The 16,957-nt window shown below is 59.3% G+C and overlaps 1 protein-coding gene across 1 annotated transcript in view; it reads left to right on the top strand.

The window, feature by feature from the left end:
* Positions 1–16,957, top strand: part of QSOX1 (quiescin sulfhydryl oxidase 1) — a 37,542-nt gene that overhangs the window by 4,484 nt on the left and 16,101 nt on the right. The window contains exons 2-5 of the mRNA XM_075936819.2: positions 6,748–6,848; positions 13,836–13,884; positions 14,286–14,388; positions 15,689–15,779. Coding sequence (XP_075792934.2) covers positions 6,748–6,848; positions 13,836–13,884; positions 14,286–14,388; positions 15,689–15,779 — 344 coding nt within the window. The remainder of the gene's footprint in view (positions 1–6,747; positions 6,849–13,835; positions 13,885–14,285; positions 14,389–15,688; positions 15,780–16,957) is intronic.

Genomic DNA, 16,957 nt, shown 5'->3' with positions numbered 1-16,957 from the left:
AGGTGGCTCCATCAATGAGTAGTTCCCGAACTGGTGCTTTGGCCAGTGGGTCTGGCCCCTTAGGTTTGTCCCCCCTCCTCCCCCTCCAGGACATGTGTGTTCAGCACTTTCCATCCTGAGGGATCCCAAGGCATGTTTACAAGTCTGTTAATTGATTGCCCAATTAGAGGCCTGCCTGTGACTCCCTGTTGAAGTGCAGCAGGCCTGCAGGCGGATTGTGACAGCTGCTCAGAAAAGTGCCAAATGGCAGTTGTGGGAAGGAAGTGAAGAATATTGTGGCCATCTGAAATGTGCTGAAGGAATTGTAGGTATATTCTGGCCAGGTTCCAAACACTCCTTCCCCACAGAGCCACGAGGCCCAGCCAGCGGGGTTTGGGTCCCTCTGGAGAGGCAGTGGCGTGCGGCCTAGCACTCTGCTGGAGCATCCTTGGCTTGGGATTGACTCCGAAGGAAGGTTTCCTGTTTCCCATGAATTTACATTAGTTCCTTCAAAGAGCCTTCTCAGCACTGACTCTTTGCAGCTGCTGTGAGGCGGTTAAGTAAATATAATTATCCTCATTGCACAGATCAAGAAGCTGAGTCAGACTGGCTAAGTGTCTTGCCCAAGGTTACCTGATGAATCAGTGGCAGGACCATGAGGCGCGCTTGCATACTTATGCACTAGACCGTGCAGCCGTGGTGATGAGCCAGCAACCTGAGGTTGGCGTAACTGGATGACAGGGCGGGGTTTCATGCTTACAAGTATTTTCTGGTGGTGTGCCCTGATGCCAGACGCTGTTGTGACTGTGGGACGTAGAGATCCTTGACGGCGTCTTGAGCATTTCCCTTGTGCATCGTCTTGAAGGATCTGGAAAAAACTTAAAAAACAACCAATAGTCTTGCAGCACCTTCGAGACTAACAAAACATGGAGATGGTAGCATGAGCTGTCGTGGGCACAACCCACTTCTTCAGATGACTGGAGTTAAGGGGTTCAGTTTCCAAATAAATAGCAGAGAAAGGAGGGGGGGAGAGAAGGAAGGAGAAGGGGAAAATATTGCCAATTAGACTGTCCCTGCTACATGGAGCTGGTAGAGTGGGTACTACGTGCTCTCAAGTCCTGCTTTCTTTCTTGTCATTGGGATGTGGAATGTAGCAGGTTATCCAGTGAAGGTCAAGATGGGGTGGCCAGGACAGCCCTTGCAAAGTGCATCTTCAGCGATCTGGGCTCTGGCTTCCCACTCTCTGGCTTCCCAGGAGAGGCGCGTTCTTCCCAGCTCGCAGAAGGAAGAACCTGCCCGAGGCTTATGGGACGTGCTGTCGCCCGGCAAGTCACTGGCACGAGTTAGGGGCAGGCCTCTCCGGTCCATGGGTCCCGCTGCTGTGCCATGACCGTGATACCGGCGAGGTCCCTGGCTAATAGCAGCGCGCTCTGGCTTATCGCTGTCCTCTCCGGAACCACCGCCCGTGAGAGCTAGCGTGGGCTGCCCTGCAGGGCTTGCACAGGGCCCGGGCTCACACACAGCAGGGTGCCACGTGCAACGGGCCCAGCCTGCGCTGGGATGCCCTGAGCCAGCTGTTTGTGTCTCATGACCTTGCCACTGGGTTGAACTTCCAGCATCTGGTTCTCCACAGATCAGTTAGGGTCCCTTTGCTAGAGCTGCTTGTGCCTTCTGCGCCTCCCCTAGTGTGCTCCTGCAAAGTGACACGCCCAGGGCTGGGAACTAACAGACAGGGGGGGATCGTGAGCCTTGTGCGCACACAGCTGCTATGTGAGCTGGGGCAGCAGCAGCGTCTGCATGGGCTGGTCCGAGGCCTGGAGGAAGCTGCTGGGCAGAGTTCATAGCCCTTTAACCCTCTCTGGAGGAACAGCTTAGTGGTGACAGCTGTTGCCTGGGGCTGATGTCCTGTAGGGAGCGGGGAAAGCTCCACAGCTCAGACCGGATGATTACTGTGGTCCACCCTGCCCTTGGACTTGATGGCCTTAGAGGTGCAGTAGACAGTTGGCCTCCTGTTGGCCCAGAAGTCTGCACTTGGCTCTTTGCCAGCAGGGCGTTCACGCTCTCGCACGTACGCTGGGCAGATGGTGAGTAGGTGCAGGGTTCTCCTGCTGACACGTGGTCACGGGAGAATCTTCACTACAGACGCTCGTGCGGCAGGCGGAGCGATGGACAACGTGCCTGTCGTGCAGCCGTCAATGCTGATGCGCGCTGTTATGGTCTAAGCCGGGCGCTCCTGACCCCTGGCAGCCCCTCACGTACCACAGCCCCGGGCTGGATTTGCTTGTCATTGCAATTTTTCCTCCCGCTTTTCAATTCTGGCAGAAGAGGCTGTGTTTAAACTCAGGACACCGGAGAATTTTGTCTCTGCTCGCTGATAATGCGGAAGCCCATAAATCAGACTTGGAAAAGCTCCATGAATCTAATTGGGTAAATGCTGATCTTTAAAGTGAAACCTCCTGGAGCGGGGAAGAGGCCAGCCTGCCAAATCCATCTTGGGTTGTATGAAGACGTGATGAAGCGGTTGTACCGAGAGACCTTGCCTGGCTAGGCAGGAGAGTTGGTTCTCCTTTGCGCTGTCCCGCCCAAATCCCTTTCTCAGCCGCTCAGTGCAATTCCCACCCTCCCCTTTCCCTGCATGCAGGACGCCCTGAGCTCAAATCCAGCATGGGGCGGGGGGAGGGGATTTTCAAAAGTCAGAAAGGGCTGTTGCATGCTGGTGTCCCGTTTGCACCTTGGAAAATGTTCCCTTTAGGTCACATGAGGGGAAGAGTTTTGCTTCCTTTTAATGTCCACATCACAAACCTCTACACAGCAGATTGGGGTTGGCAGCCTTTCCCTAGGAGAACTGGGGCAGTAGGAGCTGCAAGGCCTGGTACCCTGTCCATGACAGTGGCCTTCAGGGGTCCCTTAATGGACACTACGGAATAGTCTGCCCGTATGGGAACTTGATTTCTAGCTTCCACCAGGCCAATCTGACTTGTGCCTTGAGGCCTGAGATGTCAGAGCAGTAGTGGGTAACCTGTGGCCCAGCGGGGTTCTATGTGCACCCCCCCTCCCTGCCCTGCCCCCGCATGTCTCATGCGTGCTGGGGGCCCCACGCTTACCTACTCCACCCCCTTCCCCCCAGCACTTCCGAAGCACCATGAATCAGCTGATTTGCAGCGTTCTAGCTCTGAGTGGGGACGGGTGCGAATCAGCCAATTCGTGGTGCTCCGGAAGCGCTGGGAGGAAGGGGGAGGAGGGAGGGAAGAGGTTGGGTGGAGATTTGATATGGTGAAGTTAAGCGTCAGTGTTTCTTTTTGTTGTTGTTTGAAGTCGATGCCCGTTCGATTAACGTAGGAGCGGTGACAGCGTGTCTGCTTGTGTTGAAATATTCAGCGCGCCGCGTATGAATGTATCGAACCTGATTCTTAGGGTCTTGGTTCATGCGCATGACTGATTTCAATCTGGCGGCCCACTGAGGCAAAGGAGGAACCACTAGTGCAGCTCACTCACTGGCCTTGGTTGCCCATCGCTGGTTTATAGCCCTTCTAATTTTTCCTGTCTAATGTAACTGAATGGTCACTGCCATATTGTCCAGGCTGTTTCTAAATCCTGCGAAACGCTTGGCCTCAATGAGGTGACGGCTAATTGTGCTTTTCACGTCATTTCCTCTGGTGGGTGTTAATTTTGCTGCCTTTCAATTTCCCTGATTGTCCCCTTGTTCTTGGGTTACTCGCCCCCCTGCTCACCTGCTGTGTGTCTGTCACGTCCCCCTGCATGGCCCTTCCCCCCCGCCCCGCGGATCCCTGCTCACGTGGAAGTGGTTCCAGGCCTCTTGCTTTGTGCCCTGGCCAGCAGGTGTGAGCCCTGCTGGATCTGCATCCCAGCAGGGAAGGAGGCGAACGTGCGGCAAGTCTTGGTCGAGACAAAGTTGGGCTGAGAGCCCAGCACTGGAAGAACCGGACTAGCAGGGGCGGTGCAGGTCAGAGTCGGGGAGCTCACAGGTGCTGCAAGGTGAAGGCAGCTTGCACAGCTCCAGCCTGCGAGAGCCTGGCTCTCGCTCGTGCAGCTTTTCCCTCATTTTCTCCACTCAAAAGCTGTGTTAAAGCGCCCGCTGCCACAATGCTATGCATGCTGGCGGGCGTGACGCCAGCCTGTGCTTTTGAATGGATCCTCCCAGTAAGAGCGAGGCAAACACCCCTCCATCCGAGTGTGAGACCAGCTTCCACGGCCACAAATGTGCCCCCGGGTGGCTTCTCGGGAGCCCCACCACAGTCCTGGCCTAGCAGCTGTCACACGGCTGCAGAGGAACTGAGCAGGGGACAGATTGTGCTGGGGAAGGGATGTTTCAGCTTGGATCTTGGGGGTTCTGCAGAGAGAGGCTAGCGTAAAGGGCGGGAACGTTCCCAGCCCCCTGGAGTGCAGGCAAGGGGCACCCGGCCCCCAACGCCAGCCCTGGCTCCCTCTGCCCTGAGGAACTGTCCGCATGAGCCTCGGCAGCTGCCCTGCCAAGCCCAGGGCGCAGCATCTTGACGTTCTGGTCGTTGATTTTTATGCCTCGTTTATTACTGGCTGGCTCTGGCTTCTCCGGTTGGGCTCATGGCTCGGGGGTGACTTTGTAACGTGTCGTCGCACCTTTTATCTGAGCGCTTCCCGGCAGCGGGCGCTTCCCCACTTTGCAAACGGGGCCAGGAGCGGCTCGCCCCAGGGGTCGCTGAGTCAGCGGCGCAGGCTGAGGCAGGTGTGAGACGAGGGCGAGATCGGGGCCTCCCGAGTCTGTTTGCTGCTGGCCCCGTGGGAACCAATTCCCCCGAGGCAGTTGGCTCTGAGCGCGTGGGGGGCCCCAGAGGCACCCGACTTCCCAGCCCGCTGCTGCCCAGGCTGGAATGGAGCGTGGATCTTCCCAGCCGTGAAATCCAGGATCGCGGTATGGTGATTTGAGGGCTGGACTGCCAGGGTCCCTGCGTGTTCTCAGCCACGCTAGGCTAGGTGGCCGTGGCCCGAAGATGGCTAATCCGTGCCTTTGTAGCCTGTCCCTGCCGTGTCCACCCGCTCCTGGTCCCGTCCTTGGGGCCGCACTGCGGAGCGCGCCGCACAAGCGGCTGCATCAGTCGGGAGCGGACGCGCTGCCCTCTGTGGTGGGCTGAGCCGTTCCAAAACGCTTGGAAGGCGCCTGCTGGGGTCTGGCTGCAGAAGGGCTGAGTCATGCGTTTTCAGGGGGGCGGGTTTTTCTAGCCCAGAGGCGGGTTATAATGAGTCTCCAGGCATCTCCGGGGGCCAACGCAGGGTCTGGTTTCCCCGGCAAGCTGATCTGTTCAAACAAACCTGCAGGGGCCGTTGGCCGAGATGCCGGAGGCGCGGACGGAGCAGCTGGGCACTCCCTGAGTCGGGGGGGACCCTGCCTGAGCGAGGGCCGAAATGCTGGGAGCTGAGACCTGCCTGTGCCCACGTGGGATGGGGAGAGAGAGCGGTGGGCTCCCAGCTGCTGCCAGAGAGGCCTCTGAGCCACAGTGTTTATGGAAGAGGGATTAACAGCTCTGCATTGGATCCCTGCCCGACTCGGCCCCTGGCACCAGGCCGGAGCTGCTGTCCCCCAGGAGAGCCAGCTCAGCCTGCTACTGCAAGGAGCCGGGAGGTCGTCCTCCTTGCTATGCCTTGCCCACGGGAGGGACTTGGGAGTTTACCGCAGCGACCCCCGACGATGGTGGGAGTCCAGTCTCTGCAGAGTCGGTCGGGTGGGCTTTCCTTGCAGAAGGGGGGAGCTGTGAGCCCTGCTAAGCTGGGTCTTGGGGTCTCTCCCCTCCCCCAGTGGCTGCAGCACAGAGTGACGGTGCCAGCTGGGGTTTGTGTGTGTGATGCAGCGCACGACACAAATTGCTCAGCCCCCAAATGCATGGGCGTGCGACCCGGAAACCCGCCACCGCCGGGGCCTGGCCTGGCCTTGGAGATCACCCCCATCCCCCTTTCCAGGAAAAGGCCAGGTGTGGCAGGAAGTGCTGTTGACCCTGTCGGTCGAGTGCTTCCCAGGTGAGCGCCCGGCCCCGCCTCCGCGTGATGCCCGGGTCACCCGACTGCTGGAGATGGAAAGCCGAGTTCCTGGCCTGCAGCCCTCCCCCCACTTTGTCTCCCGCCCAGACTCCAGCTCTGAGCAGCCTGCTCCGTCCCTCCAAGCGACCCCGGTGGCATTTGCGTGGGAAGTGGCGCGTGCGTTCCCAGCGGCGTGACGCGGGCGAACATGCTGCTTCCTGACCTCCGCCGTGGCGGTGCTGGGGACGGGCTGCCGTGCCTGAGCCCAGAGCTGGCTGCATTTCCCTGGTGGCTTCCAGGGCTGAACGTGTCCCGCCTGAGCGGGGCTGCGCAGATGGAGGAGGCTGGAACTCACCTTCCCGCATGAAACTGGGGGAACATTTTGTTTGCAGAAAGCAAAGATGCGGGGAGGGGGGCAGATGCACCCCGGATGCATTTCTTCCCATTGGAAGGAGCAAGGGGAGGGCAGGCAAGGCTGGAAGTCAGGGCAGCGCTTGGGAGCGAGATGGGAGGAGAAACCGCCCCGGTGCACTGACGGGCAGCTGTCTGCGATGTGACCGCGTTAGGGAGGGTGTAACAGAGGCTCGGCCCTCGCCCAGCATGTCCTAGCGGCTCCCGCCTCGTTTCCCGGGGCTGGCACGGCTGAGGTGAAGCTGGGACCGGCTCTCGGGGAGAGGCTGCTGCTGGGATTCCGTGTGCGGAGTGGCGTAGTCGGGGGTCAGGCCCGCTGACGTCCCGTCTGTCTGTCTGTCCTTCCAGACTGGAGCCCCGCGGTGAATCTCGGCGTCTTCGACTGTGCCGAGGTGGCCAATCAGAAATCCTGCGGGACGTTTGGCATAACCGGCTTCCCGACGTTGAAGGTAAACGTGCGCCCGGGGCGGGCGGCAGGAAAGCGGAGCTGGGGCAGTCGGTCTGGAGGCAGGGCGTGTACCCAGCGTTCTACGGGCTCTGAAATAGCTGCATCAGCAGTTCCTTGCATGGCGGCTCAGGCTGTGAAGCCTAGTGGGTGGGGACCAGCCTGGGAGGCTCACTCCGACAGTGTGGAGGCTCCCTGAGGCGTTCCACGGGGCTGGTCCCCACCCCCCGGAGGCTCCGGATCTGTTCTGTGGGCTCCAGCCCGTGTTTTGGTTTGGGTCTGAGCCGCAGCATTGGCCAGGATCCCTCTGGAAGGGTTTATCTCAGCGCTGCACCAGCAGGCTGCGTGTGTTTGCGATCCCGTGCGTGTGAAATCTCTCTGGGCCCGTAAGAGGGTGGCCGCGGCTTGGCCAGGGATCCTGGCTGGGGAGTTTGGAGGAGCCGGCGACCTTTGGAACTTGCCGGCCAGCTGGCTTTTGTCCCAGCTGTGTGGTTCGCTGCCCCCTGAGCATTGATTGAATCCAGATACCCAGGACCTCTGAGGGGCCTGTGCCTCGTAGGGCGCTGGGTGTGTAAGAGAGCTGCTGTTGTCACTTCTGGCCTCTTCCTGCCAGGTCAGATGAATGATAATCTTGCATCTACCTATCTAGCAGCCCGTATACACTCTCGGGCATTGGGTAGGAATCGCTTCCCCTAGCACTGAAATGCAGCCACCTCTGCAGTAAGATACAGCAGCTGTTCAACTCTGCACAGCAGCCCTTGCCGGACGGACTGTGAAGAACATGGGAGATTGCCCGAGCCACCGGGGCAGGCAGAATGCAGTGAGGCCCAGAGGAATTTGGCCAGGAGGCTGGAGCGAATCCAACAATTCTGGTTAAAAAATACCAGGGGAGCGGCTACCAGTGATGGGCCCGTCACTTGGGGGTCTGTTCCCCAGGGCGCGGCAAGAATTCATCCCATCTGCTCGGCGCTCTGAGAGCGTCCCACGTCGGCGGCTCTGTAGCTGTTGGCAGTCAAATTGCCCTTCCGGTCCTGCGCCCAGCAGAAGTTGTGTAAATATCTATCGTTTAACTATTTCCTTAGGCAAACACAGACCCGTCCAACGTAAGCAAGAATGCGAAAGCGTTGGCGATGCCTGGCTAACGGGCAGTGAATTCTCAGACCTTGGAAATGCCTCGGAGTTCAGCTGCAGGGCTAAATTATTACCTAGCGTTTACCCAATGGCCTGGCTATGCTCTGAGTTCGCAGTAAGGGAGAGCAAAGCTGGGGACGGGTAGTCCTTACCTGTTATCCCTCCTGCTTCCCAGCTTGCCTCTTGGCTGGGCTCCTTTCCCAAGGAGCAGGGACTCCGAGTGCCTGAATCCGCTCCAGTTTGGAAGGCAGCGTGCTGCCTTGGATCTGGTGCAAAGGGGAGGACGGCGTGTGGCCTTTTCAAACGCCTCTGCCACCGACGTTTCCCGCGGCGACCCACTGCCGCTCCCAGGGAGGCTGGCGGGGAGTCCTGCGTGGCGAATCTCGCTCTGTGTCTAGAGCCTCTTCGACGTATTTGAAGCCAGAAGACTCCTGGGAGCGTGTTTTGCTCTTTGCTTTCTGCACACGCGGGTGAACCGGCTTTGGCTGACCTGGAATTCGAGCTTAGCGATCGCCCGGGAGCAAAGAGGATGCCGGTCCCTCGTGTTGGCTCCTGGGCGTGTCCAAACCGCGCACGTTATGAATGGCTGCCTTAGAATTTACCCTCGGGGCTGTGAATTGAGTGGAGGGGCAATGGGCTAGCAGGAGCGAAGAGCCGTGCTTCCTGGCTATAAACTTCCTGGCTATAAAGCCCCGCGCCGCCATCTGCTCATTTCCTGCCCTGCATTTAATCCCACGCCCCCAGACCTCCCTCATTTCAGCAGCAGATGATTAGAAAAATCTTGACATTGGAGCGTTCTAGCACAAGACCCCAAGTTAGGCTCAATTGTATTTAGAAATCAAATCTCAGGCAGGTTGGTATAATCACAGAATTAGTCCCAAAGGAGCTGTGGGTTTTTTTAATGCCTTGGCCCGTAGCTTCAGAGACCTGCCAGCAGATCTTCCCCCGGGGCACTCCAGCTTACCCTCGAAATGTAACAGAGACGCTGATTTCTGCTTCCCTTTATTTATTCATTTTTAATTCGTTCCCAGCCCTTTCCCTTCGACAAAGATGACCGAGTTAGGGGCTGTTCCTGGTTGTCCAGGCCAATGGATGGAAGCAATAAGTAGCGCCCGCAAGGGATCAGCCACTTGAGAGCTGGCGCTTCACCTACTTCAGCTCCAGAAACGTGGGCTGTGTTTTCCTGCCAATCTCTTGCTGACACAGCTGCACCTGTGGCAGCGCTAACGCACCAGCTGCTGTCGCGGAGTTCGAGAAAAATGCCCGTGTAGACAAATCCACCAGGAAGGATCCTTTAACCCCCAGGAAGTCTGGCACAAATAACATGATTTTAAGAATAGTGATAGAAATGTAGCCATGTTAGTCTGGGGTAGCTGAAACAAAATACAGGACAATGTAGCACTTTAAAGACTAACAAGAGGGTTTATTAGATGATGAGCTTTCGTGGGCCAGACCCACTTCCTCAGATCAAATTGTGGAAGAAAATAGTCGAAGAAAATAGTGACTATTTTCTTCCACTATTTGATCTGAGGAAGTGGGTCTGGCCCACGAAAGCTCATCATCTAATAAACCCTCTTGTTAGTCTTTAAAGTGCTACATTGTCCTCTCTTTTGTTTCATGATTTTAAGAAGTGATTCAGTCCCATTGTAAGTGTTAAGGGATTGGGGGCGACCGGCTGTCCACCTTGGCACCGGCTACCGAATTCTGAGGGGCTAAGCGACCATTAGAAGAGGGCCTTTTACAGAAACGCCTCTCAAAAGAGAGAAAGTTGAACACGATAGCGAGTCTGTTTGCAGGGCTTGTTGTTCGCTTTAACCCAGGAGTAGGGAACCTCTTTTGGGTTGGGGGCCACTGACCCACAGAAAACTCAGTCGGGAGCATGCAAAGGTGAGAAACAAACAAAACGCACATTCCCCTCACAGACCAGCGCCGGGGGCAGGGGAGGGGGCAGGCTTGTAGGTTTTGTGGGCCCCCTACTCTCTGGGGTGGAGCCAAAAATGGGGAGTTGAGTGTGTGGGACAGGGGCTGCCGGGAAGCAGGCTTGGGGTGAGGGGTGTGGGCGGGAGGGAGGGTGCAGGAGTGGGTAGGGGGTTGGAGGGTCTGGGGAGGATATAGGGTGCAGGAGTGGAGTGGGGGTGCAGAATCTGGGTGGGAGGGGGGGCCACAGGGCTGGAGTGCCAGCTCCCCAGGTTTGGGGGGGGTGCTGAGCCTCAGGGGGTGGATCCAGGGAAGCCAAGTGCCGAATCCGGCCCCTGGGGCACAAAGTTTGCCATCCCTACTTTAACCCTCTGAGTTCCTTTCTGTGAACTCGCCAGGCGCGTGTGTGTGTGTGGGGGGGGGGGGAGGGTTCCAGTCCGGGGCTCCGCCTGAGAAGAGCTCCCCACCCCACGGGAAAGGCGGGGGGGTGTATTGGGAAGCTCCCCGCCCTTGGAGACCCCCTGACACCCCTCGTCCACTGGGTGCTGAAGGGGGAGAACCGAGAGCTGGCGCGGTGACCTCAGACGCCGGAGGAACGGAGCCGACGGGCGAAGCGCCTGCCCTGGCCCGAAGCACAGTGCCTGAGCCTGTCTGTCATGAGGCACCGAGCCCTGCTGATGTGGCAGTGCCCTAAGACACAGGGCTGGTGGCACCCACCTTCTGCAAACAGCTCGTGCTCCTGGCCCAGCCTGGTTGTCAAACATTTGCCTGTGGCAGGTGCGTGCGGGGGGGGGGGGGCGCCCCACAGGCGGGTTTCTGTCAGGGCTGAGTCCTTCGTAGCGTTCCGGGGGCGGGGGGACTGGGCCATAAACCGCAGGTGCCGATCTCCGCGCCGGTGGGCAGAGCAGCGCAGGGAGCGGCTGTTCTTTGCAGCCGGCCCTGCGGGGAGGGCTGTGTCCTGGGCCCGGATGGGGCGCTGCGGCTGTACGAGGTGGGCTGCGTCCCCGGGCCTCAGCCAAAGGGGAGCGGGAGCGTTCGTCTCCCCCGCGGCCCAGGCGTGCTCGCCCCTCGGCCTGTCCTGCGGGCCTTTGCTGGAACCGCTCGCCTGCCGCTGTGCGCAGGCCGGAGCGGGCCTGGGGTCCTGCCGAGTGACTCCCCTCCCTGCACCGCTGTAGGCGCAAGACACAGCCCTCTGGCTGGCAGCATCGCCCTGTGCTTGTCCCGGACGGGGCCGCCAGGCAGCTGGCTTCTCCCACAGCAGGACCCTCCCACCCCGGGCCCTCGCGCTCCTGTGAGCAGCAGCCCTGGCACCGGGGAGCCTGGCGAATCTCCCGGCTGTACGCGCCGGGGGGGGGATCTGCAGTGCCTTGCCATGGGCACACGGCAGCGTCTCCTCCCCGGCCATCTCGCCGCAGGGCTGCACAGGGCCCCCGTCACCGAAACGGGAGCAGGGGCAGCCCCCCCGGCCTGTCGCGGTCGACTGCCGAATGCCCGGCGCTGGCGAGTGTTAAACGGCCCTAGGCAGTGAAGGGACGTCTCCCCCAGAAGGATTTCCCTTCGGCCGCCCCTATGGTACATGCCGACTCCCCCCCGCCCCTCCGGGTGATTCTGTTCCGTCCCCTCCACCCAGGCTGACGCCGGGCCCCGGGGCGACATGCAGCCGCTGCCCTTCGCTCATCGCACCCAGGCAGGCCGTGAGTTCTGCTTCCCCACTCTCGGGCTGGGGCTCTGACAAGGGCCCGCTGGCGCAGGGGCAGCCCGGAGACACCGGGAAAACATCCCTCGACGGGGGTGGGCTGCCTGCCGGCCTTCCCGAGGAGCAGGCAAAGGCTCCCATTGTTCCTGCTGTCCAAGCAGCGGAGAGCTCTCCCCCCGGCCCTCGGCAGGCGCTGGCAGTGACCGCCGCGAGCCGGGCTCTTGTGCTCTCCGGACGGCTGCACGCAGCACAGACATCCGAGCCGTCCCCTTGCGGCTGCCCCTCCCGGGCTGGGCTTGAGCTACAAGCAGGATCCAGAGCCAGGTCGGCACAAATCCTGCCGCACACGCTCTTCGTTTCGCCGCGCCCCCAGCCTGCCCCCGATGGCCTGGTGCGCTTTGGCACAGGGCCCTGCCTCCGTCGACCTCAGTCGCACGTGTCCCTCCTCCGCTGTGCTTTTAACTTGCATGGTGCTGCAGGGCAGCTGGAGAGGGGAGCTCGAGAACGGTTTCCCCTGGGCTCTGTCCCTGTACTGACTTGTGACGTAGTGGGGGGCTGTCTGCTCTGTCACCCGGGGTTCCCCTGCTCTGTGATGTGAGATTCCTACTGACTCACCCACGTGTGGATTGGCCCAGACACCTAGTCCCAGCTCGAGGGGTAAACAAGCCTCTTCCCAGAGGGACAGACAAGGGAGGGAGGCAGAGGCGAACACCTGGCTGAGGGCAGTGAGGGAACTAAGGAAGTGAGTGTTGCGGGAAGGGTCAGTTTTGGGCTGGGATCGTGAAGGAACCAGTCTAAGGCGGGGGCTGGAATCTAGGGGTCCCTAGGGACCCATCTCAAGGGGGCTGAGGCATCCTGGCCCAGACTCCTGTAGCCACATCAGGTCTGTGCCGTGCTGTACCCTGGAGAAGCAATAAACCCCCCGCTAGTCTACTGGCTGGAGGAGTCTGTTCTTACTGCTACGGGGGTGCAGCGTCGGGGGACCCCGACACGTCATCACACATGTTGACCGTCCCCCGATAGGATCTCTGATGGTGGGCAGGTTGCAAGGTGTGTGGCTGCAGAAGAGACCGTAACTCTAGAATGCCCTCCCCTCCATCGCACCCCCTTGCGACGTCTGCCCGTGCCGGCCCGCGGGTCTGCCCTGCGCGGTGCGATGCCAGATCGGTTTGTTCCGGGAGGCTTTTGCCAGGCGGCCAGGGAGACGGCGGAGTAGATCTGTGTCCGGAGTGCTTCACTGAGTTTGCATTGGGTTGATTTATATCTTGTACTTTGGGCCTGTTCCACTGATTGCTCTGCAGGTGCCCGGAGACCATTTATAAATCAGCAAGACCTAGTAGATTGGTGTGACGTAGTGGGGGGGGGGGGGCTGTCTGCTCTGTAATCCGGTGTCCCCCTACGCTGTGATATGTGATTTCCACTGACTCACCCACATGTGTATTAGCCCAGACACCTGGGAACAAGGCTCCTTCCCCAGGGGAGAGACAAAGGAAGGGAGGGAGGCGGAGACGAACACCTGGTTTGGGGGCAGGCAGTCTTGGGCTGGAACCATGAAGGAAACAGACTAAGGAGGGGGCTGGAATCTAGGGGTCCCTAGGGACCCATCTCAAGGGGGCTGAGCCATCCTGGCCCAGGCTCCTGTAGACGCATTAGGTCTATGCTGTGCTGTATCCTGGAGAAGCAATAAACCCCCTGCTAGTCTACTGGCTGGAGGAGTCTGTTCTTGCTGCTATGGAGCTGCAGGATCGGAGGAACCCCAACCCTCCACCACAATTGGACATTGGACTGAGAGCCCAGGAGATGTGGGTTCTATTCCTGGTTCTGCCACTGGCCTACTGGGTCACGTGATGGCGCTGCTCCGTGCCTCAGTTTCCCCATCTTTTAGTCGGGGATAACGGTCTTGCTCTCCTTTGTCGAATGATTTGAGGGCTGCAGATGAAAGAGCGAGGTAAGTAGCGCTGGGAACAACTGAACCACATAGCGTTCTTCAGCCAGCTTCTCGCAGTGCTTTACTAAGCAGGCAAATATCCTTTTACAGAGGGGAAACTGAGGCAGAGAAAGGCAGCGGTTGGCCCCAACTTACCCAGCAAGTTGCGCTGGCGCCTGGGAATAGAACCCAGATCTCCGGAGATCTAGTCTAGTGCCATACCCGCTGGTACATGCTGCCCCTCGGTGTATGCTGGGGGGGGGGGCAATGAATGTTCCCCCGATATTTCTGCAAACACTCTCTCTCTTGTTCCTTTTCAGTTTTTCCAGGCCTTCTCCAAGAGCCCGGATGACGGGATAAGGCTAACCAGTGAGTATCCTTCTTGAACCCTTGTGGGTGCCCCGTGTGGGAATTCGCCCTGCTCTGGTGGTTTCCTTCCTTGGGGCAATCCAGACGCCTGCTGCCTTCTAGAGCTGGGGGGCAGCCAGCGAGGGGTTCCCCAGGAGAAGGTGGTGGGGGATGGCTCAGGGCCGTGGGTAAATGAATAGGGCATCTCAGAGACATTCCTGCCATGTGCCGCTAACCAGCCCCTGGAGCGGTACCGGGGGGGTGGGGACATATTGTCCATCTCAGCCCAGGGGCTCTCGGGCCCCGTGTGACGCTGCTGCAGGATTAGGGGCTGGGGCGGATCCTCGTTACTCGGGTCCGGCCCGTGGCTTTCCGGGCCCGTGGCTGTGGCGGTGAGCTCTGCGTCTCTCTTCCCTCGCCAGGCTCCACGAACACCGTTCAGGCCCTGAGGCAGGGCGTAATCGCCAGTCTGGAGACGCACAAGGAGACGTGGCCGCCAGCCTGTCCTCCGCTGGAACCTGCCAGGTTACTGGAGGGGGGCGCAGGAGCCGGCTGCGATGCTGTCTGCCCGTCCGAGGACGGGGTGGGGGGAGAGAAACGACAAGGAATCCGTACCCAGGCCTCCAGCAGCCGCTCTGCCTTGAGACCTCGGCCACGTGGCTGCTGCCTGCGACCAGGGCTGGGCCCTGCGGCACTGAATTCCTGCAGGCTGGGCTGGGGGCCTTGCCAGGCGGTCCCAGGGAGGGGCCCTGGCCAGTGGCATTCCTGGGAGGACTGTGATGACAGCACATGGGCCGAGCGTGGCTGGCAGCTCCCTGGCCAGGGATTAACAGGCCCTGAGTCGCTTCCTTGGTCACGTGCCAGACCCGCTGGCTGGGCCGGTTCCATTGCCCGCCAGGCTTTGCCCCTGGTGTGTGTCTAGCAAACCGGCCTCGAACGCCGACCGGGGCTGGAGAAGGGCCTTGTGGGGGTGTCCCGGGGGAGGGGCACGTCCCGGGTTGCTTGTGCGGGAGAAACGGGCCCTGGGCTGTATGGAGCGAGAAGGGCAGAGTCCTAGCACTGCTCGTAGCAAGCCGGCGGCCCCGGAGCAGCAGTGGCTTGAGTCTTTGGAGCAGGAGCCTCGGGCTGCACACCTGCAGGGTAGCTACTGATCCAACTCATGCCCGCAGCGGGGGGGTGTCCTGCCCGCTGCTGCCCCTGATCCGCCTCCATGGCCTGGATCCTAAAGCGGCCACGCAAGCTGGAGTCACTGTGTCCACAGGCACATAAGGCCCAGGGTCATCTAAGCTGACCTGCCAGACCTAGACACCCCCCAGCTATAAGCTAGGTTTTTAAGCCAGGAGGCAGAAATGAAGCTGGCCCGGCAGCCGGCAGAGCAGCGATGGAAAGGGAACTGCGCCAGTCGGTGTCTGAGGTCGTCTCGCCTGGGTGATGGCCAGGGGCTAGAGTGAGCGCACCCGCCTGCCCGGGCATCTGCATCCTTGTGCTCACCTCTGTGGCCCAGCTGTTCCTCCTGGAGAGCCTCTAGGCTTCTAACCTCCATAAACAGCTTTCTCTCCCTCTCCTGTTCCTTGGCTGACCCTGGCAAGTTCCCTTAGCCAATGAGCTGAAGCAGAAAACGGGCCGGAAAGTCCCCGGCGAATTGAAGGGGAGATAAGCAGAGCTGACCCCAACCACCCGCCTGGGCCGCAAACCCAGCTGGATTAAGGGTTCCGCTCCCTCCAGGCGAGAAGGGCAAACGCCCGGCCCTTTGCAAAGCTGCCGTGTGCCGCGCTCGCCTGCTCGCTCTGTGTCACTGAGAAGGTCTCCTTGTTTTCTCCTGCAGTGCGGAGGAGATCCGCGGGTTCTTTCAAAGGAACAACGTCACGTACCTGGCGCTGATCTTCGAGACGAGCGACTCCTTTGTGGGCAGAGAGGTGGGCGTCTGATTGGTGCGGTGATTTGCAGTGCGGTAGCCCTGGGGTGGGGTGGGCCTGTCACCAGGCCTCAGTGGGTCACCACTGAGGATGCCAGAGGCAGGACAAACAGCTGAGTAATGGGGCAGACTCACCCGTAAACTGGTGGCTATTCTCCCATAAGGTCCACGAAATCCGTAACCAAAGTACCCTTCTGTCTCACCACATGGGCTAACGAGACATCAGAAATGCAGTCTGCTTGCGTATCCCAGCCCTTGTATCTCCACCCAGACACCATGCTGAATGATGAGTGGTTGTTTAAAACAAGCTTCATCCACCAATGGGTTCTTCTGATCCCAAAGAACCAGCCTCGTACCCCGGTCAATACATAGCTCAGATCTTACTCAATAACGACGCGGGAGACAGGCCTTTAGTAGCTAATGTTCAACGGTGTGTTTATAGGAGAAAAGATAGAGGTGAGAGTTAAAATGGTCAAAGGAATCAAATACACCGGTTGCAAAGCTCTTGGATCAGGTTAGTAGGAGGGGTGGAATAAACTGTTGGCTTGTGTCTCTGGTGGCATCCAAAAGATTGGAAGACCTCCAGCCTCTTGGTGGGACAGCTCCTGTTCGTATAAGTCCATAGCCCAGGAGGCAGGGCAGGAAAGAGGCTTCCCGGGTTATTTATACTTTCTCTCGTGTGGAGGAAAACTTTTAGTTTATGGGAAAAGTCTGGGCACAAGCTGGAGTCTGGGGTTCCAGGAGCAAGTCACAAGTTCCTCGCAGGCCTCAATGAGTCAGAGCAACTTCAGTTCTGGCTGAGGTGGCTTCAGGAAGGCTGGTGGTGCGAGAATCAGCTTTTGTGTGCGAGTTGTGGCCTCTAACGGGCCATCATCCGTGTCAATGGGCCGTTCGCAATGTGTAGGCCAGACTGGATGTAAACGACCCAGGAGGAAGCACGTTTGAATGACAGGCGCCTAGTCCATACACGTAACTTCGCATCACTTCCTTTGCAAAAATGCTACATGCATACCGGCAGGCTAAGTCGATTCGGCAACCCATAGCGTTTCCATTGACACCTTACAGGGCATGCTTGTAGCACTGTAAAGACTCACAACACATGGAGATGGCATCAGGAGCTTTCGTGGGCAAAACCCACTTCTTCAGATGACCTTGCGCCCACGAAAGCTCATGAGACCA

Source organism: Pelodiscus sinensis, chromosome 9 (assembly GCF_052426305.1).
Source record: "Pelodiscus sinensis isolate ZL-2025 chromosome 9, ASM5242630v1, whole genome shotgun sequence".
NCBI classification, from domain to species: domain Eukaryota; kingdom Metazoa; phylum Chordata; order Testudines; family Trionychidae; genus Pelodiscus; species Pelodiscus sinensis.
This window is presented reverse-complemented; position numbering and strand designations above follow the sequence as displayed.